The sequence below is a fragment of the Sminthopsis crassicaudata genome, chromosome 6, assembly GCF_048593235.1.
Source record: "Sminthopsis crassicaudata isolate SCR6 chromosome 6, ASM4859323v1, whole genome shotgun sequence".
Lineage (NCBI taxonomy): Eukaryota > Metazoa > Chordata > Mammalia > Dasyuromorphia > Dasyuridae > Sminthopsis > Sminthopsis crassicaudata.
The window spans coordinates 37,084,277-37,103,584 of NC_133622.1; the positions used below are offsets into that span (position 1 = coordinate 37,084,277).

At 35.4% G+C, this 19,308-nt stretch overlaps 1 protein-coding gene across 2 annotated transcripts in view; it reads right to left on the reverse strand.

Moving 5' to 3' along the window:
* CNGA1 (cyclic nucleotide gated channel subunit alpha 1) overlaps positions 1-19,308 on the reverse strand; it is a 62,647-nt gene that overhangs the window by 15,357 nt on the left and 27,982 nt on the right. For both annotated transcript variants that reach the window (XM_074273662.1, XM_074273663.1), the window contains exons 3-4: positions 2,853-2,976; positions 1,737-1,856 (exon numbers count right to left, since the gene is read on the reverse strand). In XM_074273662.1, coding sequence (XP_074129763.1) covers positions 1,737-1,856; positions 2,853-2,968 — 236 coding nt within the window. In that variant the 5' untranslated portion in view covers positions 2,969-2,976. The remainder of the gene's footprint in view (positions 1-1,736; positions 1,857-2,852; positions 2,977-19,308) is intronic.

Here is a 19,308-nt window from a genome sequence, read left to right on the forward strand (position 1 = left end):
TTTCTGCAGTTCTATCTAGGTGGACACCAATGCCACCAACAAGGAGAAGCAATTTATGAATGTCATTGTGTCCTACTGTCAGATTAAAGTCATGAATAGGCAGGAGAGAGAAAAAGAAAAAAAAAAAAAAGAGGAAATAAAGGAAATGAGAACAAATGAAGAGAAAAGAGATGGAGAGAGAAAAATAACCATAACTTATAAAGGCATTTATATATTTTATTTAATTTTATCCCTAAAACAGGAACTGATGCTCATAAAAATCTTTTTTGGGTCTTGGTTCAAATCTCAACTATGTCACTATCTCTATGACTACAGAAAAACCACAACCTCTTTTTGTCTCAGTTTCCTCCCTTATAAAATAGGAAGTTTCTATTTGATAATTGATCTAGTCCATAGCTGTACAACTAATAGTCAGAGGACATGTTTATCAATCAATCAATCAATCAACATTTTATTAAGCACCTATTACTTGCCAGACACTGTGCTAAGTATGGAGGATACCTTTAAGGTGCGTACAATCTAAGGGGTGAGACAACATAAAAATAAATATATAGAGAGCAAACTATATACAAGGTAAGTAGGCATTAATTAACAGAGGAAAGCCTTCCTGTAGACAGCAGGATTTTAATTGTGACTTAAAGGAAGCCTGAGAGGTTAAAAGTTAGAGTAGAGGAGGGAGAATATTCTAGACATAGGAGACAGCTAGAGAGAGCACCCAGACTGAATGGAGTATCTCTATTTCTGAAATAATTAGTGTTATTGAATCAAAGAATAAATCTGAGGAAATAATGGATAAGAAAACTAGAAAGATAGGAGGGAAGTAGATTTTGAAAGCTTTGAACCCGAGTCTCTCTAGGTCTTTATTAGCTATATCATGCTATTCTAGACTTCCTAATCACATTGTATTCTCACAATGTAAGAAATCCTGGATATTCACTGAAGAGTGCCTTAGCCACAACTCTATCACCCATGGGTAATACTATCTACCTCTCTATATAATCTTCTTGCCTTCAATCCTGGATATTTTTCATTAACTCACATAGAGCCTCCATTGTAACTCCCTTGGACAGGTAAGTGGCACAGTAGATAGGGCACTGGAGTCACAAAAACTTGAGGTCAAATGACCTCAGACACTTAGTAGCTATGTGATTCTGGGCTAGTCACTTAATTTCTATTTGCCTCAGTGTCCTGGGCTGTAAAATGGTGAGAATAAAAGTACCTAAGTCACAGGATGGTTGAGGATCAAATGAGCTAATATTTGTAAAGCACTTAGCACAGTGCCTAGCACATAATAAGTAGGTACTTATTTCCTTTCTTCCTTGAAGTATTTCTGATCATGCTCTATTGCAACATAAACAACTATGGCTTCCAACTATCATTCATTAACAGGTTCTATTTCCTAGACAGTAAGGTGTGTTTGGGAAACAGCTAGGATTTAAGGGAAAATAACATTTCTTCTCTAATGCCACGATTCCTTTAGGACTCTGAAAGTCAAAAACAAGAAGTCTTCAAGTTCTTGGATAAAATGGCTACTCAATAAAGTTCCTATAACATCAGGGAATTAGACCTTAACAATTTTCCAGGACCCTCACAGAGGGAACAGCAGGAAAACATTCTACCATGGTGATTCTGCATAATGGCCCATGCCACTGGTTTGGTGAGAACTAGTTTGGTGCAGGCTATGCTGTGTAAAGTGATTCATCCTTTAAGAGATACACGTAAAGTGCATTGCTTACCTCTGTGAAGTTCTTTCTATTTCATCGGAGTTATTTCTGAAAACATCCCCTTCTTGGTGGTTTCCATGCTCCATCCCAGAGACACTATCATCATCATCATCATCATCATCAGAGAGTGAACTACATTCCAACAGCATACAGAGATAAATTAGCCTAATGCATTAACGCATTATATATATGGGGTAACAACTCTTTGTGGATTTCCTCTCTTCCTTATTCTTTGATTCCTATCCTACCATTCCCACACTCTAACATAAGCCAACAATTTCCATTAATGTTTAGTGCTATTTATATACACGTATAAATGCACATAGATAATGGTATATGAATAAAAATACATATACACATGTTATATATAGGTGAAGAGTTTTTGCCCTATAACATGCCAGCAAAAACCATAAAAAAGGGAATTATAAGACTAGATTTTTTAGTAGATCATTGTTTTGGATAAAATACTAATGTTTATCCATCAAAAAATATGATAACTGGGCTGTCGTGTCTTGACTCATGCTGCTGAGTAGCACAACGTATCTAGATATAAAATGGAGTATATCTTCAATCCACTTACTGCTAAAAGGGACTCCATAGCATGTTTAAAAAAAAAAAAAAAAAAGGTGCACTATTAGTTCACATGATGCTTCTTATCAATGCAGCCCTAAACTTCAATAATACAGATTATAATCCATCAACCCAGACATCTATGTCCTCCCCTAAATCTTCCATGGGGATCACTCCAATATACTGTAGCCCTTCTACATCATTTGACATTGCATGCATGACAATAGATAATGGCTATCCATTGAATGTCCTTTTTATTTTCAAGTCATATTTCTCTTGGATGACATCCTTCTTTAACTATTTACTATATCTGCTTCAATGTCCAGGACTGTGTCCTCTCAGAAATATATCTATGTCATTGCAGTATGTGTAAATCATAAATAATTTTCTAGAGGAGAAAAAACTTGCCTATTGACTGGAAAGGGGCTGAAACAGATAGGCTTATAAAGTGCAAAAAAAAAAAAAAATCATCCATTTGGAACAATGAAAAAGTACCAAGATTAAACTGAACAAATTTAAGGTAAAGAGCATTGTTAAACATGATTAGCTTTTAGTTACCTGTAACCACCATTTTCTATCCTTCTTAGTTCCTTTGAGGCGTCTTGTACAATCACTTCGGGGATGTTCACATATGAATGCTGAGTGCTGACTCTATTTCTCTTCATGATTAACATTTTAGTACCTGATGAAAGAAGAGTCACCAGTGACCAAATTGTTTTTATATCTCTTCAGATAGATATAGGATAGCCAGCAACTCATACAATTTTTTGGTCCGTGTAGGAAATTATTTTGCTTTGCTATGCATATATGTTACAAATTTTCTGTTTCTTTTATTTTTAATTAGGGAGAGGAGGAGATAGAGAAAATAAATGCTTGTTAATTAAAAAATATATTGTGATGTTGGAGGGGATGTGGGAAAACTGGGACACTGATGCATTGTTGGTGGAGTTGTGAAAGAATCCAGCCATTCTGGAGAGCAATTTGGAACTATGCCCAAAAAGTTATCAAACTGTGCATACCCTTTAACCCAGCATTGCTACTACTGGGCTTATATCCCAAAGAAATACTAAAGAGGGGAAAGGGACCTGTATGTGCCAAACTGTTTGTGCCAGCTCTTTTTATTGTAGCTAGAAACTGGAAGATGAATGGATGTCCATCAGTTGGAGAATGGTTGGGTAAATTATGGTATATGAAGGTTATGGAATATTATTGCTCTGTAAGAAATGACCAGCAGGAGGAATACAGAGAGGCTTGGAGAGACTTAAATCAACTGATGCTGAGTGAAATGAGCAGAACCAGAAGATCACTGTACACTTCAACAACAATACTGTATGAGGATGTATTCTGATGGAAGTGGAAATCTTCAACATAAAGAAGATCCAACTCACTTCCAGTTGATCAATGATGGACAGAGGTAGCTACACCCAGAGAAGAAACACTGGGAAGTGAATGTAAATTGTTAGCACTAATATCTGTCTGCCCAGGTTACATGTACCTTCGGAATCTAAAGCTTATTGTGCAACAAGAAAATGGTATTTACACACATATATTGTATCTAGGTTATACTGTAACACATGTAAAATGTATGGGATTGCCTGTCATGGGGGGAGGGAGTAGAGGGAGGGGGGGATAATTTGGAAAAATGAATACAAGGGATAATATTATAAAAATATATATAATAATAAAATATATATATATATATATATATATTTTGCAAAGCATCAGTAACTAAAGAGAATTGGAGAATTTCCATTTTTCATGGACATTATTTATAATCTACCCATTACTATATCATATCTGAATATTTAATACTTTTAACTTCTAAAATGTAAATGACGATTTCTCTGGAACAAATATTTCAAAGATATGAATAAATTAAATTCAGTTATAGACTACTTTCATCATAAAAACTTTTATTCTACTATTGTTCTAAATAAAAGTAGTCACAAAGAAGCTTTTCTTTTCTTTTTTTCCCCTGAGGCAATTGAGGTTTAGTGATTTGCCCACAGTCACACAGCTAGGAAGTGTTAAGTGTCTGAGGCAGATTTGAACTCAGGTCCTCTTGACTTCAGGGTTGGTGATCTATCCACTGCACCACCTAACTGCCTCCACAATGGAGTTTTTCAAATAAATCAAACCAAAGTCCCAAGAACCTTCTTTTATAAATACCATTATAGTTGGCTATTCCCAAATAGTTTTCCTAGGCAGATACTAAAGATAGCCTAGGATTGCCCAATAACAAGATGGAGTAGTTCTTCAGGAAGCCATGTTGTCACATTTCTGAGATTCAATTTGGCTTTTCATCTCCATCCAAAAAATTTCATAATTATAAGGCACTTTGTAAGTTACAAATAATTTCTATGTATTTAATCTTGTTTGATCCTCCCAACAACCTCTGACATAGGCAGTGCAAAAATCAATGTTGATATTTAATGGATGAAGAAAAAGAAATTCAGAAAAGTTTAATGAATTGAAGGACATATAGATTTTCTAAATCCAAATTTATTGGATTTTTAAAAAATTTTTATATTGCCTTTCTATGTGATGATGTATAAAATAAGCTAATTAGGAAAAGATTCTACTTTCAAAATCCTTTTTAATGAAAATGAACAATATCCATACAGCTAAATAATAATCTTTCCTGAAATATTCTAGGCAGATGGTCAACCAATTTCTCCTTGAATATTACTAGTAATGGAGAACTTACTATCTCAAGATATGACGTCTATTGTTGGGCAGCTTTAGTTGATAGAAAATGTTCTCTTATATTGACTTAAAACTTGCTTTTTTGAATTTTCTACCTGTTGCATCTAGTTTGAGAGAGCCTCATTGAACAAATCTATTTCCATAGGTCCTGTTTCCTCCATGTACAATTCTATGTAACTCATGTCCCTCGAGCCTCAACTTCCCTCCAAAATAATTTCAACTTTCTCTTCTCTGATAGTTACTTAGTCAATAAGCATTTACTAACCACTTACTATGTCTCAAACACTGTCATAAATGCTGGGAACATGAAAAACAAAAACATTCTCTGCCTTGGGGAGTTTACATTCTGATGGAAAAGTAAAACAACTAAGTATATACAGAGTATGTACATTCAGAATTTGTGAAAGATAATCTGAGAGAGAAGGTCACTAGCAAATGGGGGGACAAGGAAAGGCCTCTGAGAGAAGGCAGGATTTGAGCAGAATCGTTTTTTTTTTTTTACAAAACTCCAAAAGTATTCATTAAGAATTTAAAAATACTGTAAAGAAGCCATTTAGTTTATTTCACAGATAAATAAACAAACATCTGAAGTTACTCCAAATGGGGGGAAAACAAAATGTCTTTAAGTGACAATATAGATCATTAGGAACTGGGCAGCTCAGGAATGGGGAAAGAGCAAACAATGATATGAAATACAGTGCATACTTCCCCCCACCCACCCACCCCTGCACTTACAGAGAGGAATCTACTATTAGCAGATGTCCATGAATATTATTTTAAAAAACTTTTTTAAAAGTAGGTTATGGACATTGGGGCTGTATACCTGAAGGGATAACCTATTCCACTGTACTTTGAGGAGAATCTGTTGATTTAAAAATATATATATATATATTTTTTCCAGTTACATGTAGAAACAATGGGGGGGGGGTTTAATACATGTATATTCAATTTTTTTTTACATATTTCCTTATGAATCATGTTGGGAGAAAAAAATCAGAACAAAATAAGAAAACCACTAGAGAAAAAAAAAACAGAAGAAAAAGGAAATGAACATAGTATATATTAATTCACATTCAGTCTCCATAGTTCTCTCTCTGTATTTGGATGCCATTTTCCATCCAAAGTTTATTGGGATTGTCTTGGATCACTTAACCACTGAGAAAGCAAGTCCTTCATAATTGATCATCACATAATCTTGCTATTGCTGTATACAGTGTTTTCCTGATTCTACTTGTTTCACTCTGTAATGGTACATGTGAATCTTTCCAGGCCTTTCTAAAATCAGTCTCATATTATTATATATCACATAGTATTATATATTATTATAGAACAATAATATTTCTTAACTTTCAAGTACCATAACTTATTCAACCATTCCCCAATTGATGGGTATCTACTCACTTTCCAAGCTTTTGCCATCACAAAAAGATCTGCTTTTGAGCAGAACCTTGATGGAAACTAAGGAAGCTAAAAAGCAGAAGTGAAGGAGCATAGCATTCCAGGCAAAGGCATACAAATAGGAGATGGAATATCACATTTAAGAAGCACAAGTAGACAAATAGAACTTTTTGAAAATTTTTAATAGTTTTTATTACCAGATCCTCTCCTTCCCCCCCCCCCAGATGGCAGGCTGACCAATACATGTTAAATATGTTAAAGTATAAGTTAAATACAATATATGTATACATGTCCAAACAGTTGTTTTGCTGTACAAAAAAGAATAGGACTTTGAAATAGTGTAAAATTAGCCTGTGAAGGAAATAAAAATGCAGGCGGACAAAATTAGAGGGATTGGGAATTCTATGTAGTAGTTCTTCGTCATCTCCCAGAGTCCTTTCGCTGGGTGTAGCTGGTTCAGTTCATTACTGCTCTATTGGAACTGATTTGGTTCATCTCATTGTTGAAGAGGGTCACGTCCATCAGAATTGATCATCATACAGTATTGTTGCTGAAGTATATAATGATCTCTTGGTACTGCTCATTTCATTCAGCATCAGATCCTGTAAGTCTCTCCAGGCCTTTCTGAAATCAGCTTGTTGGTCATTTCTTACAGAACAATAATATTCCATAATATCCATATACCACAATTTACTCAGCCTTTCTCCAATTAATGGGCATCCACTTCATTTCCAGTTTCTGGCTACCACAAAGAGGGCTGCCACAAACATTCTTGCACATACAGGTCCCTTTCCCTTCTTTAAGATCTCTTTGGGACATAAGTCCAGTAATAGCAATGTTGGGTCAAAGGGTATGCACAGTTTGACAACTTTTTGAGCATAGTTCCAAATTGCTCTCCAGAATGGCTGGATGTATTCACAATTCCACCACCACCACCACCACCAACAATGTATCAGTGTACCTGTTTTCCTACATTCCCTCCAATATTGCACATTATCTTTCCCTGTCATTCTAGCCAATCTTACAGGTATTTAGTGATATCTCAGAGGTGTTTTAATTTGCATTTCTCTGATTAATAATGACTTGGAGCATCTTTTCAGATGGCTAGAAATAGTTTCAATTTCTTCATCTGAGAATTTTCTGTTCATATCCTTTGACCATTTATCTATTAGAGAATGGTTTGATTTCTTATAAATTAGAGTCAATTCTCTACATATTTTGGAAATGAGGCCTTTATCAGAACCTTTGACTGTAAAAATGTTTTCCCAGTTTATTGTTTCCCTTCTAATCTTATCTGCATTAGTTTTGTTTGTACAAAAACTTTTCAATTTGATATAATCAAAGTTTTCTATTTTGTGATCAATAATGATCTTTAATTCTTCTTTGGACATAAATTCATTCCTCTTCCACAATCTGAGAGGTAAACTATCCTATGTTCCTCTAATTTATGTATAATCTCATTCTTTATGCCTAGGTCATGAACCCATTTTGACCTGATTTTGGTGTACGGTGTTAAGTGTGGGTCAATGCCTAGTTTCTGCCATATTAATTTCCAATTTTCCCAGCAATTTTTGTCAAACATTGAGTTCTTATTTCAAAAGCTGGGGTCCTTGGGTTTGTCAAACACTAGATTATTAAAGTTATTGATTATTTTGACAAATAGAACTTTAGAGTGTGGATTTAAAATCCAGTGTGAGTTTTAAACCATATAAAGAAGACTTGAAAGTAGCAAAGGATCAGATTATGAAGAGCTTAAAATGCCAAATATAGGTGAGAGGGAGTTATCAGAGATAGATGAGCAGGGAAATGACATGGTCAGACTGAAATCTGAGAAAAATAACTTTGGAAACTAAACAGATGCTGAATTGTATGGTTGGATGATGGGGAGAGATCTAAGACAGGAATACTGATATGGTTTTATTTCAACCCATGTCAAATAACTATTAGGTAGTCACAAAATACAAATTCGTTATTCTCCTAGAAAAAAATGGGAGGGGATGAGGAAGATGGGAAATCTACCCTTCCTCAAAGAGAAAGGTTTTTTTTGTTTGTTTGTTTGTTTTTTTAAGAATGGAAGTTTTTGAGTGGATGCCCATCAATTGGAGAATGGCTGAATAAATTGTGGGATATGAATATTATGGAATATTATTGTTCTGTAAGAAATGACCAGCAGGAGGAATACAGAGAGGCCTGGAGAGACTTACATGAACCGATGCTGAGTGAAATGAGCAGGACCGAGATCATTATATACTTCAGCAACAATACTACATGATGATCAATTCTGATGGACGTGACCCTCTTCAACAAAGAGATAAACCAAATCAGTGGTGACTATGAACCACTACATAGAATTCCCAATCGCTCTATTTTTGTCTGCCTGTATTTTGGATTTCCTTCACAGGCTAATGGTACACTATTTCAAAGTCCGATTCTTTTTTGTACAGCAAAATAACTGTTTGGACATGTATACATATATTGTATTTAATTTATACTTTAACATATTTAACATGTCAACCTGCCATCGGGGGGGAAGGGAAAAATTAGAACAAAAGGTTTGGCAATTGTCAATGCTGTAAAGTTATCCATGCATATATTTGGTAAATAAAAATTATAATTAAAAAAAAAAGAATGGAAGTTTTTTCAAGGAAAAAACAAAGAAGAAAAAAAATTGAAATAGAGAAGTGTTAAGAATGTTGTGCCACAGTTCCCTTTTATTGTCCTGACTCAATTTCCCTAATTATCCTGACTCAGTTTCCCTAAATTTTCCTGCCTCAATATCCCTGAATTGTTCTGCCTGGTTGCAACATCCCCCCTCCTAATCATCATGATCCAGATAAAGAAAAAGACCTTCAATCTTAGACATCATGACCCCAGACCTTCCCTACTTATCAGAATGTCCAGTGCCTCCCCCCAGAACCAAATTGATAGTCCATTCCCATTCTCAGGGCTCTGATTCCACCTCTGCCTTGGTCTACCCCCAGGTAGCTTGGAGCCACGTGTATATATATTTTATGAGAAGCACACATTACCTGCCGGATGCTTTGGACATCAGCCAGATATTCAATGTCCAGATGCAATTATTAAAAACTCTCTAATCTTGCCTCAGTTTCTCTGGCATTACAAGAAAATGTAGGGTCAAAGAATGGGAAACGAATGAGGAAGAGTAAAAAGTACTATTCCAACCTGAAGGCAAAGGCTGTTTCTAGAAGTTAAGGATTTTAGAGATTCAAAGGAATAAAGAATCTAGATAAAATGTACCACCAAAATGGTAACTCTGCTTTACTTTTTTTTTTAATGTCAGGGTATGGGGAAGGAATAGAATACAAAGCACATTCCTTCAATTCCTCCATGTTTCTTCATTCACTCATTATTTACTAAAAGCCTGCTATTCATAATCCACAAGACAACAAATCTATGGAGGAGTTGATGAGTTAACAGTCATCTTTCAGAGAACCTGAAGAGATATTTTGAAAGGATTATGTTTAATCTTATTTTGTGGAGAAGACATTTTGAAGAGAATTCCTAAGGAAAACTGAGTCTTTATACCCCTAAAGAAATGAATTGTTAGCTATGGTTCCAGTATTTTGGAAAAGTCAGAAGTCATTTTTGCATACTAGCTATGACTTTTCTCTTAGATGATACATTTTGTTTATATGTTGATATCTTTATATTATTTGTTATATGTACGATCAGTAGAATGGATGTTTGATTTAAATCAGTTATTTTTATTATTATTAAACCTATTATTATTCTGAGTCTGAAAAAGGAGAGAAATTTTAACAAAAAATAATCCCTCACCCATATGTGCAAAAATATTTGTGGCAGCCCTTTTTGTAGTGACTAGGAACTGGAAATTGAAAAGATGCCCCCACCAATTGAAGAATGGCTGAATAAATTGTGATATATGAATATTATGGAATATTCTTTTTCTGTAAGAAATGACCAGCAGGAATATTTCAGAAAGGCCTGGAGAGACTTACATGAACTGATGCTGAGGGAAATGAGCAGGACCAGGAGATCATTATATACTTCAACAGCAATACTATATGATGATCAATTCTGATGGACATGGCTCTCTTCAATAATGGGAGGATCCAAATCAGTTCCAATAGAACAGTAAACAACTACACCCAGAGAAAGAACATTGGGAAATGAGTATGGATACAACATAACATTTCCACTTTTTCTGTTACTGTTTGCTTGCATTTCTGTTTTTTCTTCTCAGGTTATTTTTACCTTCTTTCTAAATCTGATCTTTCTTGTGCAACAAGATAACTGTATAAATATGTGTGTATACATATATATATAAATATATATAAACATATATATTTATATATATATGTGTATATATATATGTGTATATATATATATATATATATATATAAAATGTTTAACATATGTAACATGTATGGGACTGTCTGCCATCTAGGGGAGGGGGTGAGGGAAGGAGGGGAAAACTTGAAACAGAAGTTTTTGCAACGGTCAATGTTGAAAAATTACCAAAGCATATGTTTTATACATACAAAGCTATAATAAAAAATAAAATTAAAAATAAAAAAGTAGTCCCTCTCATTTCCTTTTTTAAAACATCATTTCTTATAAAGGGGGGAAACTTGGAGCTAATTAAATAGTTGCTGAGAAAGATTTTGCATTTTAAATACTTTCTGTATTCCCTTTCATACTTCAAACTTCCTTTTCACCCAGTGAGACAATTAAAACAATGAGTCAACTGGCAGGCTGAGGGGGTAGGGCTTTGGTCTGTTTGTCACTGCCACCACCCAGAGATATACTGTCCACACCCTACATCATGTACTCACTCTCTCATCTATGTCATTGCAGTATATGAGTTAGCATAAAGTTATATAACATATCAGAGTTTCCATCTGAAATTTTTAAATTTTATTTTATTCTTGTTCCTTTTTAAAATTATTCCCATATGCTCCCTCTCTCATTTTCCATTTTCTCATTTCTTTTGCTAGAGAGGATGATACATACAAAACACATAACAGCACTGCTACAGATGGATGTATTACAGAGTAGAGTGCAAAGATGATGATCTTGGTCATGGATGTTATCTTCATGTGACTCTGTGCATGATATTACTTTGAAAATCAGTCTTATCTTACAAGAACTAAAAGAGCTAAGTGAAGTGAATAGAACCAAGAGAACACTATACACAACAACAAGAAGATTATTTGATTATCAAGTCTGATGGTTCTTTTAAACAATGAGGTGATTCAGGCCAGTTCAAATGGTCTTGTGATGGAGAGAGCCGTCTGCATCCAGAGAGAGAACTGTGGGAACTGAGTGTGGATACAACATAGCATTTTCACCCTTTTTGTTGTTATTTGCTTGCTTGTTTTTTCTTTCTCATTTTTTTTCCTTTTTGATCTGATTTTTCTTGTGCAGGATGATAATTGTGGAAATTTGTATAGAAGAATTGTACATTTTTAACAAAAGTTAATTTACTTCTCATCTAGGGAAGGAGGCTAGAGGAAGGGAGGGAGAAAAAATGGAAAACACAAGGTTTTGCAGGAGTAAATGCTGAAAACTATCTTTGCATGTGTTTTGAAAAAAAAAAAGCTATTTTTAAAAAAGACAATCAGTCTTATGTTTTGATATATATTAATTGCATTCAAGCATGGTATCCTTGTTTATTCAGGTATAAACTGCATGTTTACTTGTAGATTAGTACACTGGTATGCTGAAAGCAATTTTCACATTGAGAAGCAGAGTGATGTGGCAGACAGAAGATCAGTCTTAAAGGCAAGGTTCAGCCTCTCATCCATCCTGCCTGGAGCAATCTAGGCAAGGTCCTCAACCTCTTAGCAGCCTAGGAAACTCCCCAGGACCATAAGATGCAAAATAATGGAGGAAGTTCCACAAGAGCATAGTCTTGGAACTAGAAAGAACTTTAGAGGTCCTCTCCTTCTCTCTCCTTACAGATGAGGAAAACTGAGACTCAGAGAGATTTAGTGATCTGTCTATGATTACATAACTAACAAGTATCAGAGGTTGGATTTAAACCTTTGTCTAAAAGACTCCAAGTCTAGCATGTTGTGTGTGTGTGTGTGTGTGTGTGTGTGTGTTTAAAATATGTAAAGAAGACATGAATGCAGGAATGGGCCAGGTTATATGCCAACTACAGGACTCATCTACATCAAGGAAATCACAGCTCCAATCTCCATTTCTATTCTTAAGAAGCAGGTAGGTAGAGCAATGAAGAGAGTGCTGAACTCAGAATTAAAAAGACTTGAGTTCAGTTCTGTTATCAGACACTTCCTAGTTGTGTGACCTTGATAATCTTTGTTTGCCTCATTTTCCTCAACTGTAAAATTAGGATAACAATAGTACCTACCTCCCAGGATTGTTGTGAAGATCAAATGAAATTAAATTTGTAAAATGCTTAGCACAGTGCCTGGCACATGATAGGGCCATAAATGCTTATTCTCTCCTCACAATCTAATTTTCATGTTATGATTTAGCGAGTCATTGTTTTCATCATGTCCAACTCTTCATGATCCCATTTGGGGTTTTCTTAGCAATGATACAGGAATGGTTTGCCATTTTCTTCTCTAGCCCATTTTACAGATCAGGAAACTGAGGCAAATAGGGTTAAATGACTTATCCAGAGTCACATGCCAGTAAGCCTCTGAAGTCAGATTTGAACTCAAGAAGATGAATCTTCCTGACTCCAGGCTTGGTGCTCTATCTACTGCAGCACCCAGCTGCCCTCATGTTATGATTACTGGATAGCTAATATTGATATTAGACTTCAATTATAGATAAAGGACTTGGATCACAAAGAGAAAATACAAGCTATTTTTACCTCTGCCATCTTTGTCAACATAAAATATATTTCTAAATCTCCCACTCCCATCTTCCTAGAGATTCATTAAAATTGCAGGACTAAATCAAATAACCTGTCATCATCATGAAATATCAATTCATCTGTCAACAAGCAGTTATCAAGAAAGTAATTGTAAGAATAACTCTGGTTTCTAATATCTTAAAGTTTACCGAGTCTCCTTCCCTACTCCTGCAGCAGCAGCCATTCCTCTCTTTTATATCTTGCCTTCTTCCCCTTCCACCTCTCCTCCCACTAATGCTATTATTCATGGCCCTTTCTGACCTCTTACCTCTCCTGACTCTATTCCAGCTCTCACTTGCAGTTTTAAATAGGATGCATTACTCTAATCCTATCTAATCCTGCCCTCCTGCCACCCTAATTTCTGTGAGTTCCAGAGGAAAAACAAACCGGGAAGGCAATTTCAGAGTTCAGAGAAAGTTGGAGCAGAGCTGAGATGCAATCCCATGATCCTCAGTACTCTTTCCCCTACCTACATGTCTCTCTGATATGATACTGTTTCTCATAAATAAATAAGTACTTTACACATAATACACTGTCCCAACCTTATATAGATGCATATGAATATATGTCCATATATAATTATAGAGACCTATGTATATGTATATATGTATGTATATACAAACATACATACATATATAAATCTGTACTTAACTGTAGCCTCTTTGAGGGAAGTGGGATGGAGAAAAGGAAAAAAAAGAATAAAGTAAAAACAGAGAAGTAACATAAATAATATAAACAAATAATAAAACAAAAAATAAAGTAGCAGCAGACAAGGGAAAAAACCTACAGGAAAGCAAAGACAAGATGGACAGCTCTGAACATAATGGATAGTAAATATTATATAGTTTTCTTGAAATGGAAATTTATTATTTCATATTATGAATCCTCTCATGTTCTGCTATGCGTATGACAATTTTTTTCTCTTTTCCTGTTTTTTTTTTTTCTATTTTGTATATGTCTGAAATAAATACATTAAAAAAAAAGACACTGTTCTTATGCAACATATACTTAGGTGATAAGACAAAGCAGTTTCTTCAATATAACTTTATGAAATTGATGGTAAGTTTTTGTTTATTTTGCTGTGATTTCATTGGTATGGGAAGATCCTAGTAAAAGGTTGGTAACTTCTCAGCAAGTTATGATCTTACAGAGTAGCCTAGATCATTGAAAGTCCAAGTGACTTGGCCAGGATCACAAAGACAATTTGTGTCACGACTTGAAGTCAGGTCTTCCTGATTCAGAAGCTGGCTCTCAAATCCAATGTACCCAGCTACTTCTCCTGGGGAGAATCTTAGAAACTTGGGGCAATTAAATGATTTTCTTAGAGTGATACTTTCAATAAATTTAAGACCTGGTATTCAAACCCAGATCTATTGATCCCCAAATCATCACTTTTCCTAATATAGCATGCTGCTTCTCATAAACCACATCGTTGTAAATGCGTAATTTAAGTGGGTCAGATGAGATCTATACATGTGAAAAAAAAATCAATACAAGGTAGTCAAAGGCCAGTAACAAGCCACTGGTATGCTGAAAGCAATTGTCACAATGAAAAGCAGAGTGATGATGGCAAGAAAATGTTGCAGGAATTCAAAAAAGAGGGAAAGAGAGATAGAGTCACACAAAGAGAAACAGAGAATTCCATCTATGATAGTCAGAAAAGGTTCACAATGAAATGAGATAGAATTTACATCCTAAAAGATAAACAGATAACAACAGATGAAGAGGAGAAATAAAGGTTTTTTGAGAAGAATGGCTGAACAAACACAGAGGTAAGAAAGTTCCCAAAGGAAGTAAAATGGTGGACCAGAAAGGGGGATTCACGTAGGGTTGATTGCAACTGGATGTAATATAGGTCTGGAAAGTTTCACTGGGGCTAGATTGTAGAGAGCTTTCAGAGCCAGGCAGGAGCTGAACTTTGTCCCACAAGGAATAGAGAACAAATGGTGGGTTTTATAAAGAGTGACAATGAATCTATCTATTATTTTAGGGAAGTTCACTTTCAAAGTCAAATGCTGAAAGTTTAAATTAAATACCATAAATTGTTGTTTTTAAATTAACAAATTATAAACGAACAAATTTTTTAAAATTATGTTTTTACCTAGAGAAAGACTAACATTTGGTCCTCTTTAAAATATTAGGAAAATATATTTTTTCTTTTTGATCTGATTTTAATTGTGCAAGTATGATAATTGTGGAAATATGTATAGAAGAATCACACATGTTTAACATATATTGGATCATTTGCTATTTGAGAGAGGGAGTTGGGGGAAAAAATTAGAGCATAAGGTTCTGTAAGGCTGAATGTTAAAAATCATCCATGTATATATTTTGAAAAGAAAAAGCTTTAATTAAAAAAAAAAAAAAAAAACTAAAAAAAAAATTAGGAGACATCCTGTTTTCCAGAGCTAAGACTCAACAAGCGAACTTGGCATAACAATAATCCTTTGCTCTCCCATTCTGGAACTAATGGTTTCTGGACTTGGGCAAGCACCAACAGGCCCAGACACAAAACCCTGCTATGAACAGACCTTTTGTCACCAGACAACCTTGCCACACTGTTGCTGCTTGCCTCGCTATTATTGCTACACTATACTCTGTCTAGCTACAAGTATATAAATAAAGGTTTAGCCCTACTGCCTCAAGTTCCCCCACTAGGGATGCAGTGCCAGGGCTCATTTTGAAATTAAAATTCTAGGGGCAGCTAGGTGGCGCAGTGGATAGAGCACCAGCCTTGAATTCAGGAGGACCCGAGTTCAAATCTGGTCTCAGACACTTAACACTTCCTAGCAGTGTGACCCTGGGCAAGTCACTTAACCCCAGCCTCAGGGGGAAAAAAAAGAAATTAAAATTCTATTTGATTCTTGACTCTCCTACCTCTAGCCTGCTCTATTCCACTTCAAGTTAGAGGATGATTCAGTCTGATTAACTGAAGGTTAACATAAGGTCTCAGAAAGTTACTGGATCATTGAGAGGTCCTCTTGTAGAGTCCTATAATTAGTAGAATCTGAATCCAGATCTTCCTGAAATAGCCATGCTAAATTCAAATTAATCAATAACTAATTCATTACTCATTCATTCATATTAATTCTCTGCATCTACAACATTCATTCTTTTTGACAGGAAGTAATGAGAGTCTGTGTGACACTGCCATGTTGCACAAAACACAAGCAGGAACTTGTCCATGTCTAATACTGTTGGTTCCCACACTGAGCACTATGCACTGAGGACATACTTTTCATTCTCTTCTGCATTTTTGCAGCAATCTCTTCCACATAGTAATTTTCTTTCAAAATTTAGCTCACTGTATGTGAAGGACAACAAGCTAGAAAAAGAATTGATATCTATTTGTCCTGAATTTATATTTACTGAATATAACGTCTGTCTACGTTAGGAAGCATCTCTTATCAAGATCACATCTTGCTGGCACTGTTCACTGGAATGGAACCCCTTCAAGTTTATGGTATTTGGGGTCAGTCTTTCAATGGGACCTGATCTTACTCTACTCTGGGTCTGGGAATATTTCTTTAACAAAACACAAACACGCGTTGGCTCTGTTTTCCTTTCCATGTTCTCTGATTTATTTCTTGCTGGGGTTGGCAGGCCTGTCAACCAGAGTTTATCACAATACACAAATGTTCGGGATTTGCAGGTGCAGATTTTAAGTAATCCAAGTGGCTCTCAAAGATACCACATCAACAGGGATCCTGCACCTGTCTTCTAGGTTTCCTTCCTGTTCCAGAGATTGTCTCTCCTATTTGCTGAATAGCAATTTCAGTTTCAAGCCCTGGTTCAACATTCCAACTTTTGCTCAGCTCATGGGTGGTCTGTGCTATGTTACCTCTCCTGAGTTTGACAGAAATATCCTGAAATTTTTGACTCATATACATATCTGTTTTTCTTCCAGGGTCCAGAGAGGTTATACTATTAATAGAGGTGATACTGGGAGCAGGAGACTAGAAGGACCCATGACTGTACTTTTTCTTACACCAAGAGGAGAAGAGCAATATGGCTATGATCATAAATCTAAAGAAATTCTCTCGGAAATGGAGTAGACTTGGGAAATCTGCCAGGAAAGTTTCTTGAGTATTGGAACTAAGCTCTGGTACTGACAATTCTTGTTGGTGTGAGGGCATATGGAGTTTATGTGTCAAAGGCAATAAGAATAGGAGAGGAAGACTAATTAAAGTGCTTTAATTTCATCTGCTTCCTATCCTACTTTTGACATGTTCAAACTTTTGGGCTCAAGACTTTAAGATCAGGCATTCAAAATATTTTGGTTCCATTCGACTCATACAACCTTATTTCCCACTGTCCCCCTCAATGAGAAACTCATCTCTTCAATCAAGACTATTTCCTCACTGATCTTTCAATACTCCATGATTACTGAAGACTTCATGATCTTTTACTACATTACTCCCACATCCCAGAATGCCTTTCTTCTTTTTTTTCCCATTCAGAAATTTATTATCTCCAATGGTCTTGTGATAGAGAGAGCAATCTGCATCTGAGAGAGAACTGTGGGGACTGAGTGTGGATCATAACATAGCATTTTCACTTTTCTGGTTGTTTTCTTTCTCATTTTTTTCCCTTTTGATATAATTTGTCTTGTGCAGTGTGGTAATTGTGGAAATACATATAGAAGAATTGCACATATTTTACATATATTGGATTGCTTGCTATCTGGGGGAGGGAGTAGGGGAAAGAGAGGGAGAAAAATTTGGAACACAAAGTTTTACAAGGGTGAATGCTGAAAATTATCTATGCATTTGTTTTGAAAATAAAAAGGTTTACACCCAGAGAAGGAATACTGGGAAGTGAATGTAAATTGTTAGCACTATTGTCTATCTACCCAGGTTACTTATACCTTCGGAATCTAATACTTAATGTGCAACAAGAAAATGGTATTTACACACATATATTGTATCTAGGTAATACTGTAACACATGTAAAATGTATGGGATTGCCTGTCATCAAGGGGAAGGAGTAGAGGGAGGGAGGGGATAATTTGGAAAAATGAATACAAGGGATAATGTTATAAAAAAATTACTCATGCATATATACTGTCAAAAAAATTATAAATAAAAAAAAAAGAAAATAAAAAGTTTTAATTAAAATAAGGGGGGAAAAACAAAAATTAACTGTCCTTTAAGCTTAATTTTCACCCCTTCATGAGACTTTTATGGTACTTATTTCAGTTCTTGTAAATGTTACTATGTCTAAACTCTTAAAGCATTAAGCTTTATTCATTTTAGCATTCATCACTGAATACTTTTCTGTTGTGATTATGGGAGCCACCTGCCAGTGGCTGCTGCAGGTCTAACTCAGACCTGTAGAATGGATCTCTTCATGTGAGAGGATGATGACGATGATACAAGAAGACTGAGAGGCAGTTGCTTCATCTGACTTCTCTCCTCTTCCCTCTTACCTTCAATTTATTTCATTCACAATCCACAAACACCATCTGTATTAGTAAAGGCTGCTTTGTAATTCCTTCAAGTGTTATGATTCACAGCAGTGGAGGCTCTCAGAGAATTGACCTGCCCCTTCACTTAGGCATGGTCCTTAACAATTTCCCATTTTTTGTTTTATGAGACTGTGATTATTTTGCCCCCACAACATGGTCAGTAAGTTTGTGCATTTGCTGTAAGTCCACATGCTAAGATATCTGAGTCCACAGGCTAGAGAGTGCAAACAGCACTATAGCACTTTTCCATGTATTTGACACAACCAGATGATACCTGCCAGACATGGATTATCCACTTTGTGTGGACTTCACAAGAGATCATTTTCAATATTCTGAAGCTTTTCAATTACTGATTGCCTTGATCTATTATATTCTCAGAATTGTTTATATAATATAGAGGTCATTTTATTTGATCTCCCTGATTTGCATGGTTAAACCTTGATATTTTCCTACATTTATAATCCTTCATCCCTATTATATTATTCCTCACAATTAGAATTAATTGATCCACTGGTGTTCATTGTACAAAAGGTTCACATCTGCATTCCCATTCTGGGTTATTCCATTTAAGA